We start from the raw sequence: 19,571 nt of genomic DNA on the forward strand, positions 1-19,571 counted from the left end.
GCTATAGGAGTTTTCCACTCTGTTCGACTGCAAGGTCAGGTAGTTAAGCTGCTCGGAGCTCACTCCAGCTCCATCCACCTCCACTGTGACGGCGTAGTCAACCACTATGTTGTCCAACCTGGTGAGACAAACACGATGCTGTTCATAAGACTAACAGGACTGGACCAAGACATTATTTTGTTAGGACTTTAAGTGCATTTATGCAAAGCAGTGGGTACAAGTAACAGAACGTCATTAACAATTTTCTGTTATATATCCATAAGTTAGATTATTTCGTAAAATTTGTGGTTGAACTTTCTTGAACACAAAAGGTTTGACAGAATAGGGTGAGAGCATCATCATCATCATAAACACTGCAGGGCCAGGCTCATTTCAACAATCATTAGTGTTCATCTGAGTGTTGCAAATTCTCCAATGTTGACCTAGTTTGTGGGGTTGCTGGCAGACAGCTGAGCACTTACAGACCCAAAGTCAGCTAATTTAAAAGAGAGAGCTTGTCTCTTTTATTTTAAGTCAGAAAAACTGCTGTGCTTTGTTATCTGCAGGTAATGAAAGCAATCTTCTTCTTCTTCTTTCGGCTTTTCCCTCTTCGGGGGTCCCCACAGTGAGTCATCCTCCTTCACCTCACTCTGTCCTCTGTATCCTCTGTCCTCACTCCAGCTACCTTCATGTTCTCTCTAACTGCATCCATATATCTCCTCTTTGGCCTTCCTCTTTGTCTTTTTCCTGGCAGCTGCATTTCTAACATCCTTCTACCAATATACCCAAGATCCCTCCTCTTGACATGTCCAAACCAACTCAGTCTGGTCTCTCTAACTTTATCTTTCAGTTGTTAAACATGTGCTGTACCTCTGATGATCTAATTTCTAATCATATCCAGCCTTGTCACTGCTAAGGAGAACCATAGCATCTTCATTTCTGCCACTTCCAGTTCTTTCTCCTATCTTTTTGTCAATGCCTCTGTCTCCAGACCATACAATATAACTGGTCTCACCACTGTCTTGTAAACTTTTCCTTTGACCTTTGCTGACACTTTTTTTGTCACAAATCACTCTTGAAACTTTTCTCCATCCATTCCATCCTGCCTGGACTCTCTTTTTCACTTCCTTACTACATTCCCCATTTTCCTGGACAGTGGACCCCAGGTACTTGAAGTCCTGCACCTTTGTGACCTCTGCTCCTTTGTAGCCTCACTATTCCACCAGCCTCCCTCTCATTCACACACATGTACTCTGTCTTACTATGGCTGACTTTCATTCCTCTTCTTTCAAGTGCATACTTCCACCTCTCCAAGTTCTCTTCCACCTGTTCCCTGTTCTCACCACAGATCACAATGTCATCTGCAAACATCATCGTTCAAGGGGATTCTTGACAGACCTCATCTGTTAGTCAGTCCATCACCAGAGCAAACAAAAAGGGTTTCAGAGCGGATCCTTGATGAAATCCCACCTCCACCTTGAAGCTATCTGTCACTCCTACAGCACATCTCACCACTGTCCTGCTGTCCTCATACATGTCCTGTACCAGTCTAACATACTTTTCTGCCACTCCAGATTTCCTCATGTAATACCACAACTCCCCCCTCGGCACTCTGTCATATGCTTTTTCTAAATCCACAAAGACACAATGGAGTTCTTTCTGACCCCCTCTGTACTTCTCCATCAGCATTCTCAAAGCAAAGATGGCATCTGTGGTGCTCTTTCTTGGCATGAAACCATACTGCTGCTCACAGATAGTCACCTCTCATCTAAGTCTTGCTTTCACAACTCTCTCCCAGATCTTCATCGTTTGGGTCATCAACTTAATTCCCCTGCAGTTGCTACAACTCTGTACATTATCCTTGTTCTTAAAAATGGGCACCAGCACACTTCTCCTCCATTCCTGAGGCATTTTCTCATCCTCAAATATGCCATTGAATATTTGAGTCAAAAACCTCACTGCCATCTCTCCAAGACATTTTCAATCCTCCACTGGTATGTCATCAGGTCCTACTGCCTTCCCCTTCTTCATTCTTTTCAGAGCTTTCCGGACTTCACCCTCACTAATCTTTCCCACTTCCTGGTCCACAGTTTCTATAATCTCTACTCTTATTTCTCTTTCATTATCTTCATTCATTAGCTCCTCAAAGTACTCCTTCCATTTTTCTGTCACACTCTCCTCACTTGTTAGAACATTACCATTCCTATCTTTAATAAGCCTAACCTGTTGCACATCCTTTCCAGCCTGATCCCTCTGTCTTGCCAATCGGTACAAGTCCTTCTCGCCCTCTTTAGTGTCCAGTCTCCCATACAACTCATCATATGTCCTCTGCTTTGCCTTAGCTTCTTCCCTCTTTGCTCTACGTCCCATCTCCTTATATTCCTGTCTCCTCTCTTCAGTCCTCTCACTGTCATATTTATTCTTGGCTAACCTCTTTCTTTGAACGGTGTCCTGCACTTCATTATTCCACCAACATGTTTCCTTTTCTTCCATTCTCTGTCCAGATGACACACCAGATACATTCCTACCTGTCTCTCTAATTACTGTTGCTATAGTAGCCCAGTCATTTGGAAGCTCTTTCTTACTAAACAGAGCCTTTAACAGCTCCCCTCTGAATTTCTCACAGCATTTTTACTTCTTCAGCTTCCATCATTTGGTATTCTTCTCTGATTTTACTCTTTTTCTCTTCTTCACAACAACAGTCATTCTACACACAACCATCCGAAGCTGTCTGGCCACGCTCTCCCCTACCACAACCTTACAGTCTCCAATCTCCCTCAGGTTTCCTCTTCTACACAGAATGTAGTCGACCTGCGTACTCCTTCCTCCACTCTTATAGGTCACTCTATGTTCCTCCCGCTTTTGGAAATAGGTATTGACTACAGTCATTTCCATTCTCTTGGCAAAATCTACCACCATCTGTCCTTTCTGGTTTCTTTCCTTGACACCAAATCTACCCATCACTTCCTCATCCCCTCTGTTTCCTTCACCAACATGTCCATTCAGGTCTGCTCCAATCACCACTCTCTCCTCCCTGGATACTCTCTATCACTTCATCCAGATCTTTCCAAAATGTGTTTTTCTCCTCCTCATCACATCCAACCTGTGGAGCATAACCCCTGACGATGTTTAGCATCAGACCTTCTACTTCTACCTTCAGGCACATCACCCTATCTGACACACAAAGGTTGTGGGGCGGCTGTGGCTGAGTGGTTAGAGCAGTCATCCTCCAATGTGAGAGTTGGGGGTTTGAATCCACCAGCAGTCAAATGTCGAAGTGTCCCTGGGCAAGACACTGAACCCCTCATAGCCTCTGATGTGTGTCCCATTGGTGTATGAATGTGATAAAGCACTGATTAGTCTCTTTAGAATGATTTGTTCAATTAGCTTTATAGAGATCTAGTAGAGTGCTGTATGAATGGGTAAATAAGGGCACAGAGTGTAGTGTAAAGTGCTTTGAGTATCTTGAAATAAGATAGAAAAGCGCTATATAAGTACAGTTCATTTACCTTTACTCTCTTCACCTCTACTACATTCTTTGCCAACTCCTCCTTCAGGACCACCCCTACACCATTTATCTTTCTATCCACACCATGGTAAAACAGTTTGAACCCTGCTCCAATGCTGCGAGCCTTGCTGCCCTTCCACTTGGTCTCTTGGACACATAGAACATCTACCTTTCTTCTCTGCATCATGTCAGCCAGCTCTCTACCTTTGCCTGTCATTGTCCCCACATTTAGAGTTGTAACCCTCAGTCCTACATTCTTCACTTTCCTCTTCTCCCTCTGTCTCCTGACACGTTTCCCTCCTCGTGGTCTTCGACTAACAGTAGCACAATTTCCGCCGGCACCCTGTTTGTCAACAGCACCGGTGGCGGTCGTTGTTAACCCAGGCCTCAACAGATCTGGTATGGTTTCGCTTTGATGAACTCGCATTATGGTTTTGGCAAAAGTGTTTTACATCGAATGCCATTCCTGACACAACCCTCACTATTTACCCGGGCTTGGGACCAGCACAAGAGATACACTGGCTTGTGCTCCGTAGTGGCTGGTTTAGGTAATGAAAGCAATCATGTTTCTTAATGTACTTTATGTGACTAACCTGTATAAATAAAGGTTGAATGAAAACTACATAAATGTGCATTATATGGTTGTTTAAAAAATGGGATGAGGAGGATAATTATTTGATCCCCTGCTGATATTGTAAGTTTGGCTGTTTGCAAAGAAACAGCCACTCTCAAATGCTGATGGTAGTTGTTTTTTTTAACTGGAGAATATAAAATAAAAATCTAAAAAAAAAATAATAATAACCACACATACTATAAAAGTTACAAACTGATTTGCAAATTGTTGACAGAAATATGCATTTTAATCCCCTACAACCCAGACAGAACTCTGGCTCCTGCAGATTAGTCGTGTGTCCATGTGGCACACAGATTATATGAAACAATTGGTTCATTTCAATGGATATCATTCAGAAATGGATGAAATATATTTTTTTTAAATATCAGCTCTATGCAAGATCTTGTCTCATGGTATGAGGATGATGAGGGAGGTGAGGGATCAGCTACACAGGAGGCTCTTAACGACCTGAAGGGAGTTGGGACCACAGTCAAAACCAGCATTGGTAATCTGTATTCCTTTCCTCCTTTTCTCCATCAGATAATGATCAGTGAGGTCATAAAACTCTGATAATTGTCTCTAGAGAAAAGCATCTGCTTGCTTGGTAGGACCCATCCTGATCCCACTTAACAGGTGAGTGACTGCTCTAAGACCATTAGCACAGACAACTAGTGATACAGCTAAACACATGGCCCTGTTCACAGGTCCACAGCTTTACCTGAGCAATGACAATGATCCATGGAATTAAACACAACACATCAAGAAGGAGGTCTAACTACCATGAATAATAACTCACCCCTGGGTGTCCTTCTGAGGTCTACATGAAACAAGCAGCTGTTAAACTTCTGCTGAGAGCAGAAAATATGCAGACGTTGAAAACAGAGAAGGTTTAGACCAGAACATAAAGGTTGAATCTGACCTGAAGTCGATGACAGAAACACTCTTGAATCCAGGAAGCCCCTCCAGAGCGTTTTCAATCTGCACAAATAAAGTTCATACATGCAAAGATTAAAACTACTGCTGGTTTGTTTTAACATTGGACAAAAAAATATTAATGTTTCAGGGGCAATAGACTTGTTTAACAGTTTATTTTTAGCTTTTGTGCCTAAAACTGCTGACTGATGCATTGCAATCAGTTCCTAATTCATAACTGTTCTGACCTATCTTAAAGAAGCACTAAATGCATACGGGCCTCAAAGAGCTTTAGTCTGCAGACACATGATCTCTGAAGGTATGCAATATTAGATGGATGTTGATGTGTAGCAGTGTGTGTGTAGGTGTTTGCAGATTTATGGATCTAAGAAATTCTACAGAAAAAAAAACCCTTCTAACACTTAAAACCTAGAACAAAATACATAAGACAAACTTACTGATAGATGTGCTGATGACATTTTTATTCTGTGTTGCTCGCATCCCACACTCAATTAGGGAAATTTCTGAGAACTCGTAAAACTACTGAACCTGCTTCCATTCACAACTACCTGTGCAAATGCATGCATGTGCAACAATTTATGTATTCAAAGAATTTTCTTAAAGCTTTTGAAAATGTTCTTTCACCAACTGTGCATTACATAATATGTGAACTTTGAGCAAGGTTTTTGGGTTCGAGTGTTCAACAAGAGATAACCCAGCATGCAATGCTTATTATTTTGTAGCATGTTAATGTGGACTCATACAAATGTCAAGGCAGGGGAGAACTATGGGGGAAATAAAAGTGGCAGGCAGAAGCAGAAGGAGCTAAAGAGGAACCTTTTCAGCAAGATGTCTGCTGAGCGTCTGGAACTTGAGGCTGGCTGGATCATTGAGGTCATCACTGAAAATCTCTCCCGTCAGGAGGATGCTCAGCTCCACCACCTGCTCCAACACGGTGGTGCTGCTAGGCTGCATGGTGATTTCATTGGATAGCTGTGCCATGAGAGAAAAACACAGTTTCAATGTAGGAGAGCACACGCACACACATTTAGAATGCATCAACAGCGTGTGTGTGTGTGACTCACTGGACTTACCTCTGGTGAGACGGGAGCTGCATCCTCCTTTTCTGTATCCTCTGCATGGTCGAGTTTATGTATTAAAAAAAGTGAATTTATTATTTAGTTAAGTGAATTTAATCTAAAATCTTTGGTCAATGGTCTGAAAGTGGGGTGAGTTAGATTGTCCTAGTTGGCTCACACGTAATGTAAAACACAAAGTTTGACACAGTTTGGAACCAGAAATGAAAAACAAACACAAAAAAATCCATTTGAACAGACGGACTCTGCGTCAGAAACAATTTGTGCACAAAAAGTGATCAAGCTTGGAGAATTTGCTAACGTTATTGTTCATGAACAGTGTGATTAGGAGTGAAACTGACCCAGCTCAGGAGCATCAACAGCTGCTGGACTTGCTGACGTTGGTGAGCTGAGAAACATAAAACACATTTTGAACTTTCCTGATGTCACATTACAACACTGTGAGAAAGTGTTTGCAAGTTAAACAACAGTGAATGGAGATGCATATACCATTTTAAGGGTTAACTTTTTGGGGGTGTTTAATATATGAGAAAAATGTAAAAAAAAAAAAAAAGACGAACAGCCTCAATATTAGATAGCAAGCAGTCTTATCTATGGGGTGCCATTTGTAAAGTTACACAGTCCAAAAAAAAATTACAGCAATATTTTTGGTTTATTTAGCCTTTAATAAGAAAAAAAATGTTTTGTTTTGTTTTTCAAAATATATATTTGATATATATATATATTCATCATGTTATTCATACATTTATAAATGTCATAGTTCCAAACTAAACATTTAATTTACAAGCTAAATATTTAGTTTAAAAATTAAATGCTTAACTTGCAAGTTAAATATTTAGTAAACTAAATATTTAGGTGTAAATTAAATATTTAATTTCCAAGCTAAATAATCATTTTCAAAACTAAACATTTAATTTCTAAACCAAATATTTATTGTCCAAGCTAAATAGTTAATTTCCAAACTAAACATTTATGTTCTACATTAAACATTTGATTCCTAAACTAAATATTTAATTTGCTAAATAAATATTTAGCTCAGACCTAAATATTTATTTTCCAAGCTAAACATTTAATTTCCAAAATAAATATTTAATTTGCTAACTAAATATTTAGCTCAGACCTAAATATTTAGTTTGGAAATTAAGTGTTTAGTGTTGAAAATAAATTTATAGCTTGGAAATTAAATATTTAATTTACATCTAAATACTTAGTTTACTAACTAAATATTTAACTTACAAGTTAAGTATTTAGTTTGAAAACTAAATATTTGGTTTGGAATTGTGACAGTTATAAATCTATGAATAACTTGGTGAAAATATGACTTTGAAAAAAAAAAAGCTATTATTTTCTTATCAAAGGCTAAATAAACCAAAATATTGCTGTTGATTTTTGACTGTATAACTTTACAAACAGCACCCCATACTCATCTACAACATATTTTACCTTTATGTAATAGACCGAGTAGAACAATAAAATATCATACAAAATAACAGATATATGGGGAAAATGGGTCAAATCTTTAGTACAGTTTATATAACTAAAAATAAAAAATCTATTTTGTGTCATTTTATCACATTTGTGTTTGTTAGAAATGTCTTGCTTTTTGCTTATTTATTTTTCAAAACTAAAATGCATCTTTGTGGCATTTTAGATTTCAAGTTTGTACAATTCTGTGTTTTTATTTGCTTGAATACATTCATGAGACATAAAGCCACCCTGCTTCAATTCTGGGGGGTTTCTGGGGGTCGCTGAGGGATTTGATAGTGAATGATTGTAGTTGTCGAGATGGACGATTTTCAAGTGGGAAAAGAGAGATAGTTTTTTGTCTTTAGCCTATTTAATGTGACGCAGAAGGACAGATCCTGGCAAGTGAAGGGAGCAATTTTATCCACCAGTGAGCGCATTGGCAGAGCCAGAGGGTGGCCAGTGGTGGCTTTGGGCACAATAGATTAATCTTTGGCCACTCCACCAGTCTCCCTAATCATTTCAGGAAACTATATTTTTATCAATATAAAAACTAGAAAGCATTGTCATACATAAATATATGGAGGTGGCCATCTTGGATTTTGACATGGCAACCAAATTTTCGATTGACCTTTCTCAGGCCAAGGTACAGCCATACGCCAAAATGGAAGTTGGTATCTCACTTATTTTTGTTATCAAGCTCACAAGAATGACAAAAAGACAGAAGGTTTTTCCAATTTCCCGCTCCTTACACTCTTTGTCCCCCGTCGCAGTTTACTGCTCTGACCCATAAAGATGTGTTGTAACACAATGCCAAGGAGGAAAAATCTGAACCATGACCTTTGAGAAGGAACGGGTTTTGCTCATCAGTCTGGGAGAGATTAAATGTAATTTCCTAATAATCCACCATTCTACAGGGAAAAAGATTACTCACAAGTGGAAAACATTTACGACAGCTGCCGTCTTCCTTGAATTGGAGATTCCAGCATAATCAGACCGTGCAATGCTCAGAAAAGGCGCAAAAACTCAAGAGCTATATATCAGACTGTACAGGCATCAGTTAACGTGTTAAAAGTTAAATTTCCTGTACAAATGAGTCAGTATAAAATTGCCCTGAACACTTGTAGACTGAAAGATATGTCAGAAGAACTTAGTTTGTGGAAATGAACCTGAATTAACCACATTTCTGCAACAATGTTGTTTGCACTGATGAGTCCAGATGTTTACCCTAAATGTGCAGCATCATGTTTGGAGAAAACCAAACGCAGTGTGCTATCACTAACACCTCATACCAACTCCCAGTGGTGGAGGTCTGATAGTTTGGGATTGTTTCACAGCCACAGGACCTGAGCACCTTTCAGTCTGTCCTCTGCAGAGCAAAATATTCTGAGTCAAATGTGAGGCCATCTGTCTGACAGCTAAAGCTTGGACCAAACTGGGAAATGATCCCAAACACAGCAGCAAATCTACAACAGAAAAAGAAAAACAATCAAAATCCAGACCTCTGTCTGATTGAAATGCGGTGGCAGCACCTTAAGGGAGCTGTGCAGAACAAAGTCTGCAAGCATCAACAAACTAAACATTGTAAAGAAAAGTGGGTCAAAATTATCCCACAACGCGGAGAAACTGATAAAGTCCTTCAGAAAATAACTACTTTAAGTTATTTCTGCTAAAAGGGCAAGCTGTTGGATTATGTGGTGGACTTAGTTTATCACACATATTTTCCATTTTGGCTTCGTTTTTGTTTAATAAATCATAAAGTAAAATCTGCTTTGTGTTTTTGTACACTTGAGATAAAATTTGAATATTTTAAAATGTGGTAAAGATCCATTTTATTTTCTCCTGACACATAAAACCTTAGGAATGACAGATGTTATTTTTCTTATGATTGTACTTCCTTTTTTTTATTCTTTTTTTTCCTGTTGGTTTTATGTATAGCATTGGGAACATTGATACGTTGTATCATGCAGTATTTCCTGACTGAATAAATTTATTTTCTATCCCTTGTTCCAATTCATTTTGTTGTTTTTGTGGAAATTAATTTAAAAGTATAAAATAACACCCAAAAAGTTGATCCGGTCTAGAGGGAGCTGAAACATATCACTGGCTTCTATAACTAAGACTATTAAAATGGAACACAGATCCAATCATATCAAAGGTGAGAGCTCTAAAGTCACGTTTGATTGCTGATTAGTAGGAATATGAACAGGTAAGGTTGAAGAACTTTAACAACCTCACCTGCACATATGCTGCCAGGACTTGGTGGGCTCACTACAGATAGTGGGGAGAATGGCACATTTACAAAACACAGACGTCTTGAGATAGCAAAAGTTTCTGTGAAATGTTACACAGGTAACAAGTGGAGAGTGTCCTTTACCTTTGAGAACCTGAATGTGAGATTCTCTGGAAACACAGAACAGTGTTATAAACTCTGATATAAGCCGTCCTGCGTGGAAATTTACTGTGATCAGATTTCCACTTGTATTAGATAATCAGTTTTCTACTCACCCATTTTACCAGAGCCTGATGCTCCTCTGATTGACTAAAGTAGCTGCCGATATCTCGTGCAGTGACTGCATCCTCCTGGCACTGGTTCATCCATCTTTGGTATTCCTCTTGCTCTGGTACTCGGTCCCAGAAGATTTTGAAAGCCTCCCATATGGTCTCCTGGCACACTGGTCAGACAACGGACACCATTACCTTCATAAACTAAACCTGCAGAGCTTGCTTCCTTGGTAATACTCTTAAATTATGTTTATTTGTAGGAATTTTAATCAGATTAATATTAAGAGTAATTACAGTGTGCCTGTATATCATTGAGTCTTCTAGGTGCCCTTAAACAAAATCAGGAATTTAACTGCAAGTGTTTATACCAAACAGGTGTTAATGATCATCTTTAAATGTGAGTTGAAACACAGTCATAAACTAAAACAGGTGCACAGGAGGTTGAAAATTAAGTGTGGACATATTCTGTTATCAAGATAAGGTTGTAGAGTTTTAGGTCACTGGTCAAATACTGAGCTCTGACTTAGGTCATGGAGGCAACAGGTCTTGGAGAGAAACCCAGACATCCCTCTCCTCAGCGACACTCTCCAGCTTCTCCTGGGGGGTCCTAGGTGTTCTCAGGCTAGAGAAGAGTTCTGGGTTTACTCCAAAGCTTCTTTCCATTGGGACATGCCCAGAAAATTTCCAAAGGAAGGCGTCCAGGAAGCATCCTAATCAGAAGCCCAAACCAGATCAACTTGAATGCGAAGAAGCAGCTGCTCTACTCCAAGCACCCTGGATGACGGAGCTCCTCACCCTTTGTCTAAGGTTAAGCCTGGCCACCCTATGAAGGAAACGGTAGCTCAGCGGTTAAATGCCACAGCCTTGTAATCCTGGGGTTGAAATTTCAAGCCCAGGTTGTCAGGAAGGGAATCCGGCGTAAAACAATTGCCAAATCTTTCATGCAAGTTCACTCAATGTAGCGACCCCTACAGAAGGTAGTAGCCAAAAAATAATGTCCAAAATCTTGTTCTTTCGGTCATGATCCAAACCTCGTGACAATAGATGAGGGTTGGAACAAAGACAAACTGTTAAATCAAGAGCTTTGCCTTTCAACTCAACTCTTTCTTCACCACAACTGACCTCATTTCTAAGGACGAAGCCCCAACCTGTCGTTCCATCTCCCGCTCCATCCTACTATCACTCATAAACACACCCAGACACGTAAACTCCTCCATTGGAGGCAAAGACTCTCCCTCGACCCGGAGAGGGCTTTCCATTTCTGGTCGAGGACCATGGCCTCTAACTTTTGAGGATTCTTATCGCAGCCACTTCACACTCTGCAAACTGCTTCAGAAAGAAATGCAGTAATATGTCATTCAAGGTGCTCTTATTGGAAGTAACTTTGGGTCCATGGTCTTGTCTAAAGCCACATGATCAATAAGAGAAGATTGTAACCATGTCAAACTATCGTACCTTCTGATCCACAGTTATTTAAGAACGTCCGAGTCTCTGCATCTGAGTCAGAAACTCAAAGACTAAGATACAGATGACTAAACAGAAATTTGAGGCTTGAAATGGTAGATGAACTGACAATTATTGTAGAAAAATACTCTGCTCCTGGAATTTTTTAGTTGAAAATCTTGAGACCTTTTTCTATACGGTTTTCTTTTCTCGATACTGATCCAGAACTGGAAAACACAAAAAACAAATTCTATACTTTTTAAGAATGTGTAGCAATACTGGGTGAGGGATTTTGACTAGCTCTGTGTGAACGCTTTGAAAGAAGCACAACAAACAAACGAGAATAAATTTTAAAATAAAGTAAAATGGCCCAGTGAGTAGGCCACACTCCCATCTGAAAACCATGCTCTACTAAAAACCTGTTACCAGTGTCCATGTAGATGCTCACTGACACCGGACACGGGTAGATCCCCTACCCGTGGACTAGATCTAACCCAGAACACAGGTAGATCTCATTATGCAGCAAAGGTAAACATCATTTCATTCAGGAGTTAACTTTTAGCACACAGAGGACAATGTACCATTTAATAAAGGACTTTTCTCATTGCTGCTGGCCTCGCGTTTTGCTCGATTTGAATCTTACCTCTGAGATGAAAGTAACTGAGATGGTGCGAAACAACTTGCTCAGTGGTCTCTTTCCCACACAGCCTGAGTCCACTCTGAAAAAAGATGTTCCTTTTTTGTCGAGACATAACCGCGTGGCTTTCATAAGACGCCTTCACATCAGACACTCGAATGATGTGCGGAAAAGCCTCAGGCTCCTGAAAGTAAGGCCGACCTGGGTCTCCCATGGAGGAGCCTTCCAGCGTTGCAGCTTTGACACAAACAACAATAATCAATTCAAAAAGTAAGAAAAAAGACTGAATAGATTATCCACTGATACATACCTGTCTGCCTGTCCAGAAATATGACCACTAAACTCAAGAGAGCAGAGCAGAAAAGACTTCTCCGGGATGTGTTGCTCATGTTAAATCGTGCTTAAATCCGAGGACTCGGAAAAGGATCAAGCAGATTTGTGTTTCCTCTCAAGTAATGTAAGAGCAGCTTGCAAGTTGGCATAGCTTAGAATTCTCCAGCTGCAAAAAATATTGATAAGAAAACATTTGACAGTACAATCCGTCTCCCTCTGCAGCTGTAAAAAGGTGTAAATCACAGCAGAGGGAGTCTAGCTCCTGACTCAGGTAGATGGGCAGATGGTGTGTAAGGAGAGGGAGAGAGGGGGACTTTTTAATGCCCTCTAATCCAGTTTACTTTAAGCCTGTTAGAAAGGCTCGCCTAGAAGTTACTGGAGCAACAGTATAAAGGGAGGGCACTTAGCAGGGATGAAATCAAAACAAGAAGAATAACTAAAAAAACAAAGCAAACCAGTAAGCAGTGTGGGAACTGATGATACAGGTTGGGAAGTTTACTGGTCTTTAATGTGTTCACTGTTCATCGTAACCTTTGACTTTTAGAGCAAGCACATGAACTGTGGTCACTCTGTTGAAGAACTGTCATGAAGTGGTGCACATCTTCTCAGATAATTCACAAAGCTGACATCAGTCCAACTGAAACATGGCCCTTCAACAAAAGGATACAGGAAATGAGAATTATGGTAAAATAATAAACGTGTAGCAACGAGCAAATGATCTAGTTGTTACGGCATTTTTAAGACAAGACGCAGTTTTAACTAACATCACAATAAAATCAATCCTATCTCTAGATATGACAGCAACAAGTGTCAGACTTATTATAGTTAGAGAAAGTACTTGGTCCTTTTTAAACTATAAAACCGAAGTGATGTGTGCAAACGTATTCACCACCTTCGGTTGGAAACTTTAACCATTACCTTTAGAAGCCACATATAACCGTAAATCAGATCCATCCATGGAATATTTAAATCTCTAATGATCTCAGTGTATTCTGTTCTGATAGGTAGGCTAAATCAACAAGCAGCCTCCAGGACAGATAGAGCCCATCAAAACTTGTTTTGGTCCCCATAAAGCTGCCAAAGTAGACAACAACTCTAAAGTGTGTGCATGAATATGATGCTAAGAATATGTACATAAAAATATCAGAGCCACTTCCATTCACTGAGCCTAACATTAAGCTAATCAAAGTCTGCACCTGTCCAAAAGACTTATCTTTTGAACCATGTCAATGGCTAGGGTTTGAGAGGACAGGAAGTAGAAACGGACACAATACGGCAGGTCCAGGTGTACTATCTATAGGAGGAAAGACAAAAAACATGTTAAGATAGAAATAATTACAAATACAAACTTCATTTGTATTAATTTGTAACTATTAATTGGAGGAAATGTGGCCAAGTTGTCCTCCAGTAGTCTGAGCCTATAGCAGCATAACTAGGGGATAGCTCAGGAAACCCAAGCAACCCTAAATATAGGATTTATCAAAAAGGAAGGACTTAAGCTTAATGTAAAAGTAAATGTGTCAGCCTCGCAGACAAAAACTGGAATCTGGTCCACAAAAGAGAAGCCTGATAACTGAAAGCTCTGCCTCCCAAACTACTTTTGAAGAATCCAGGAACCTCAAGTAAACCTGCAGTCTGCGTTCAAAGTGCATGGTAGAAATTTTTTGCACGCATTACATGTGCATAGTAAATCTAACATAGTACAGCCAGTGTTGTTCTTGGCTGCATGATTTTCATGTAGACTTAAGGCACGCAGCTCGTTAACATTGTTCTAACACTCTGCACCATGACTTACTGGATCCAATCCCTCCCTTCTCTGGATGAAGCAGATGGTCACTGAGCCTGGTTCTGCTGGAGGTTTCTTCCTGTTAAAAGGGATTTTTTTGTTCCTTTCCATTGTTGCCTTTATGCTTGCTCAGGATGGGAGACTACGACGAAGTGAAGATTCAATGAGTCTGATGGCTTCCTTAGATAGATACTGTAACTTTATGTAGCTTTATATGTATGTGAATGTTTCTGTTCAGTGCCCTGAGACAGTTTCTGTAACCTTTATTTAACCAGGTAAATCCCACTGAGATCACAGATCTCTTTTGAAAGGGAGGCCGGGCCTGAAGGCAGCCTAACATGCATGTTTTGGTCCTCGTGCTATAAAAATAAACTGAATTCAATTGAATTAATATGAAATAACACAAGTCACTGAAGCTGAACTTTTCTGCTTCAAATATAATTATAACCACATGACACACAAACCACATGAATATAAACATTGGGCAACATGACAGTGTTCTGTAGTTGACTGGTGTAGAGATAAGTCGATTATGAAGCCAGTGAGGGGATCTGAAACTAAATATATTTGAGCTAACCATCCAACACTCATGAAATACTACACTGGCAAAGCACATCAATGTCAACATGTCTCCAAATAAAACTTTTTAATGCCCAAGAAAGACACAGTAGGCATTTTTAGTGAGCTATATATAAAAATATTCCTGTTTTCTTCTCTAGTATCATAAACACAAGTTGGCAAATGATGTTCTACAAGTTTTAATTCATATTTAAAACTTTATGCATTTTGGAATTACTTCACTGCTGTTCAATCAATACAATTTCTAAAAAAACAACTTAAAAAATGCACTGAAAACATTATTTTGTATCAAAATAATCATTACCATAAAAACAAAAAGTTTTAACAGCGCTCTGTTAAGAAATTTACAAAGTAGTAGAAAAGGACAGAATTGACGGTGATGATGGGTCTTAAATAGGTTTTGTTTTTGTTTAGCAAACTCCATGAAACATGTTTATGTTCAACACTAATCTTTGAGTTTGTTAAAAATAAATACATTTCTAAATCTACTGTTAAAAAAAAAATAGGGAAGGGGAGGGGCTTCCTGTTATTCGTCAAACACATTGAGCAACAGTGTCTTGGAATTTGTATAAAACATAAATTCAGCTACAATCAGAATAAAGTTAGTGACAGTTGTCAAACTTTTTAAAACACGTTTTAAAACAGAGAATGTTTCTACAGAATCAAGAGTTTATCTCAGTGAAACGTAGCGATGCAACAGAACGCTACTTTGATCTGATACTCTGAAAACGAATGTCAACAGAACTGATAAACTCAACTAAACATGTTCATAATCCTGCTATTTTCTATATTTTTAACTTTCCCAAGTCAAAACAATACGTGGTTTGCAACTTTAGATGCAAATTCTGTTATCTTCAGAAAAGATCTAATCATCCTAAAAACAACCAACAATTTAAAAAAACATCTTGGGATATACGAACATTTGAGGGTGTAGATTCAATTTAATGTTTTGCTCGTCTGCTCAGTCTTATTCAGTCACAGGACCTACACAAAGGGTGGTGTGTTTTGATGATGGGAACTAAACTGATCGGACTTAAAGGAACTAGTTTCAGTTCAAACAGACTGATCTGTTGCTCAGTATGAGCAGGGCTGTAGAAGAACTACAGGAACGTGGTGCACTCAGCAGGGGGGCTTCTTATTCTCTACATTATCTAGGTTCTGATGTCGGTAAAGGTTTAGGATCAGATCCCGGATTTCATCTCGTTTCTTTCGGACCAGTTGCCGTGGGAACCACTTTTGAAGATGAAGAGGCAGGTCAAAGTGCACTATGGGGTCCTGAAAATAAAAGAAACAATCAATTATCTCTTTTATGGACATGCCGTAATAAATCTGTGCTGTTTTAGGTGAAGCCAACATGTGCAGTTGTTTTTAATGTATACATTTTTAAGACATCAAAGGATGGTTTAAAAAGGGAGAAATCGTTTACCTTTAAAAAACACTCAACATACTGAAGAAGGTAAAGGCCGCAGTCGCTGCTGTTGTCCTGAAGTGGAACTTTGCAGTGCGAGCTTTTCATCTGATCAGGACCAAAGTCTCGTGAAGATCCACGACGGGCCTCCCATTCTGACTGCAAGTACCTGAAACACACACACGTGCCATCTCAACACACAAGCAAACACAAAACAACCAGGTCGTTTAAAAGTACCATACTTACTCTCGTATAAGTTTGAAAACTCGCTCATGAAGAGATAGTTTGAGGGAATCCATGATGAGAATGCACGGCCTGCAGAGAGAAAAGACGGCTGGAAGTCAGAGCTGGAAGTCCAAAATCTGGTTTGCGTTGCCTTCTTCAATTTTTGTAATACAGTAGTCCCTCGCTATTTCACTGTTCGACTTTTGCGGACTCGTTCTTTTGCGGTTTTTCAAAGTACAGTACTGTAAGATTGTACATGACAAACAATAAACAAAAATATTTTGTAGTTTTCTCTCAATAAGCTTGCACTGTAGCGTCAGTCTAAAGGACTACATTACCCAGAAGGCAAAGCTGCTTTCTGCTGGAGGGAAAGTTTTAATCCTATCGGAAAAAGTTCTGTTCTTACAGTGGATGCAGAGAGCCGATCAGAACCAGACCAAGGCTGGGTTGGTCTGCCGAACCAGAACTGAGCTGTGTTCTGCTGGTGAGTAAAAAGCCATTACTACTCACTCAACTTGAAATCTTAAGTAGAGTGGAACTGTTGCTAAATCAACTTTTGCTTTAGTTGATTTAAATTTATTAGTTGACTGAACTGTTTTGGTGTTGTTTCTACTTCGCAGATTTCCACTTCCACCTTTGGGTGGGGGTGGGGGGGACAGTGTCCAGAATGTAACCCCTGCGATAAATGAGGGACTACTGTAGTACAAAAGCAAATGCAAGTAAAATACACAGTTTGTATCCAGAGGTCTAGCATATGTGAAGCAGCTTTTTATTTTAAGTTTTACTTAAAAGAATGTGTACATTCAGCTTGTTTTCATTCACTAATATCAAGTAAATAAACTAAAATGTGTTGTGTTGGATGTGGAACCACAGCTGCCGACCATTATTATTAGCTTTGATTTCATTTTTCTGAAGACGATCTCTCTTCAAGATAGATTTGTCCCATGAGAACAAACCTTGTTTGTTTAAGATGATTATTATAGCTGCTTGGTTCATGTGGTGCACGTTTCATTTAGGGCTGAACGATTTTAGAAAACATTCTAATTGTGTTTTTTTTTTTACCTCAATATTGCAATTGTGATTTAATATGTGATTATTTTACAATGTCTTCTTCTCGTGTATTTTTCAACGAACACAAGCCATAAATCTGTTTCAGTTGTGAAAGACTCCACTGTTTTCAGCTCCGCTGCAACTCTGTTTCTGCATTTATTCACATACAGTAGCTCTGAGATGGCAACTTGGCTAAAATGTGTTCAGGAGGGCATTCTGTACCTCTTATCCATTGTGTTTACCAAAGCTGTAAATCCAGGCTTGGCCACTATATTAATGGGCATCATGTCTTTCGCCATGAACTCCGTTATTGCTCGAGTTATTTCTGCGTGTCGTAAGTGTTGATAAAGATTCATGGTGTTACCTCGAGTGGTAGCAGCAGCAGCAGGGCAGGATCTGCACAGTGCATGTTGTTGTGCAGAGTCTTCTCTTTTATAAACCAAATACTTCCAAACAACGGACGTGCTGCTCCTCTTTGGCACCAAACTTTCAGATGTGTCAGCTTCTGTCGCGTCTTATGCCATTGTGCAACCGGTTAAAGCGCAGTGTTGACTTCTCCTGCTCTGCTTTGCTCCGCCGCTCACTCGCAAGTCACATAACCAGATCACGTGACCAGTCAAATCGCAGCCTTTGCGATTAGAAGATCTTGTTTTATCATATCACAATATTATCGCAAATGCAATTAATTGTTCGGCCCTAGCTCCATTATCCAGTATCATTGTCGTGACATTTGGAGTTGATCTACAATATTACGTTGATCAGTGATGAATGATGATCTCCAAGGTCACAAATTCAGCTTGGATCATTTAAATCTCCTAATTTCTGATAAACAAATGTCTGATTAGTTATTACACAGAAACTCATTCTTGGCCAACATGACTAAATATATTAACCAATTCTTACAAAAAAGCAAATACTTTCAGTTGAGATAATAACTCATTATCAAGATTTGTTTTTTTGTTGTTGTTGTTCCTCCTTCAGGAGTCACCACAGCGATAAACCCACATTAACATCTGGCATTTTGCTTCACGTTGAATGGCCTTCCTGACACAACCATCGACCACTGAGCTACCACAAGCCACATGTAGAGCAGAGGGCTGCCATCTAGGGCAGTCGAGGAGCCGATGGGGAGCTAAGTGCCTTGCTCAAAGGCCCAGAGGGTGGAGTTAGATGTCAGTCACCTTTCCCACCCAAATTTTGATGTAATGGTCAGGGGTTCCGAACTGGCAACTTCCCAATCACAAGCCCACCTTCTCTAACCTCTGCACCACTACTCACCCCCATCTCATTATCTTAAGATAAGACAATAACAGTACGTTTCTAAATATGCCCTCTCTCAGCTTCACTTAGAAGATACTGTAGAACGGTTAAAAAATAAACATTGTTGTGCACTAATCAATAAAAAAAGCACAAACAAAACTAGCAATCTGGGACATAAGAGCAAAGTTTTAAGTTACTCTCAAATGAGCACGTCTGCTTCGTGTCTGTGGTGTACGTGAACATGATGCGGTTGTTGTTCGACTTCAGAACATCAGCCAAACAGAAACGAAACACAATGAATGACGTAAAAAAGTTAAGTCAGGTCCTATGAATGGATTTGAAACAATTTAAAATTTTAAAATTTTTATAAAACAAGCGGGCAGCACGGTGGCGCAACTGGTACAGCCGCTGTCTCTCAGCGAGCAGGTTACCTCGGTTCAAATCCCGGCCCGGGGACCTTTCCGAGTGCATGGGTTCTCCGGGTACTCCAGTTTCCTCCCACAGACCAAAAACATGCATGTTAGACTGATTGGTAACTCTAAATTGTCTCTAGGTGTGAGTGAGAGAGTGAATGTTTGTCTCGTTTGTCTCTATGTGTCCCTGTGATGGACTGGAGACCTGTCCAGGGTGTCCCCCACCCCTCGCACAGTGACTGCTGGATATGGGCACAGGCGACCCTCGTGACCCAAAAAAAGGAAGAAGCGGGTAAAATATAATGGATGGATGGATGGATGGATGGATGGATGAATGACGTAAAAAAGTTAAGTCAGGT

General features: G+C 39.7%; 2 protein-coding genes across 2 annotated transcripts in view; both read right to left on the bottom strand.

Annotated features, from left to right (window-relative positions):
• Positions 1-5,837: 5,837 nt before the first annotated feature.
• On the bottom strand, positions 5,838-12,377 carry LOC119419369 (interphotoreceptor matrix proteoglycan 2). Its single transcript, XM_037686678.1, has 6 exons — positions 12,165-12,377; positions 10,082-10,248; positions 9,951-9,976; positions 6,451-6,497; positions 6,107-6,147; positions 5,838-6,005 (listed from the first exon to the last, which is right to left on the bottom strand). The coding sequence occupies exons 1-6, from the start codon at positions 12,370-12,372 to the stop codon at positions 5,838-5,840; spliced, it is 657 nt and encodes a 218-aa protein (XP_037542606.1). The 5' UTR covers positions 12,373-12,377.
• Positions 12,378-15,931: 3,554 nt separating this feature from the next.
• Positions 15,932-19,571, bottom strand: part of senp7 (SUMO specific peptidase 7) — a 57,362-nt gene continuing 53,722 nt past the window's right edge. Inside the window, exons 20-22 of the mRNA XM_037686576.1 lie at positions 16,511-16,579; positions 16,283-16,433; positions 15,932-16,131 (exon numbers count right to left, since the gene is read on the bottom strand). Of these exons, the coding sequence (XP_037542504.1) occupies positions 15,976-16,131; positions 16,283-16,433; positions 16,511-16,579 (376 nt within the window). The 3' untranslated portion in view covers positions 15,932-15,975. The remainder of the gene's footprint in view (positions 16,132-16,282; positions 16,434-16,510; positions 16,580-19,571) is intronic.

The sequence above is a fragment of the Nematolebias whitei genome, chromosome 13 (assembly GCF_014905685.2).
Source record: "Nematolebias whitei isolate Nwh7 chromosome 13, NemWhi1, whole genome shotgun sequence".
Lineage (NCBI taxonomy): Eukaryota > Metazoa > Chordata > Actinopteri > Cyprinodontiformes > Rivulidae > Nematolebias > Nematolebias whitei.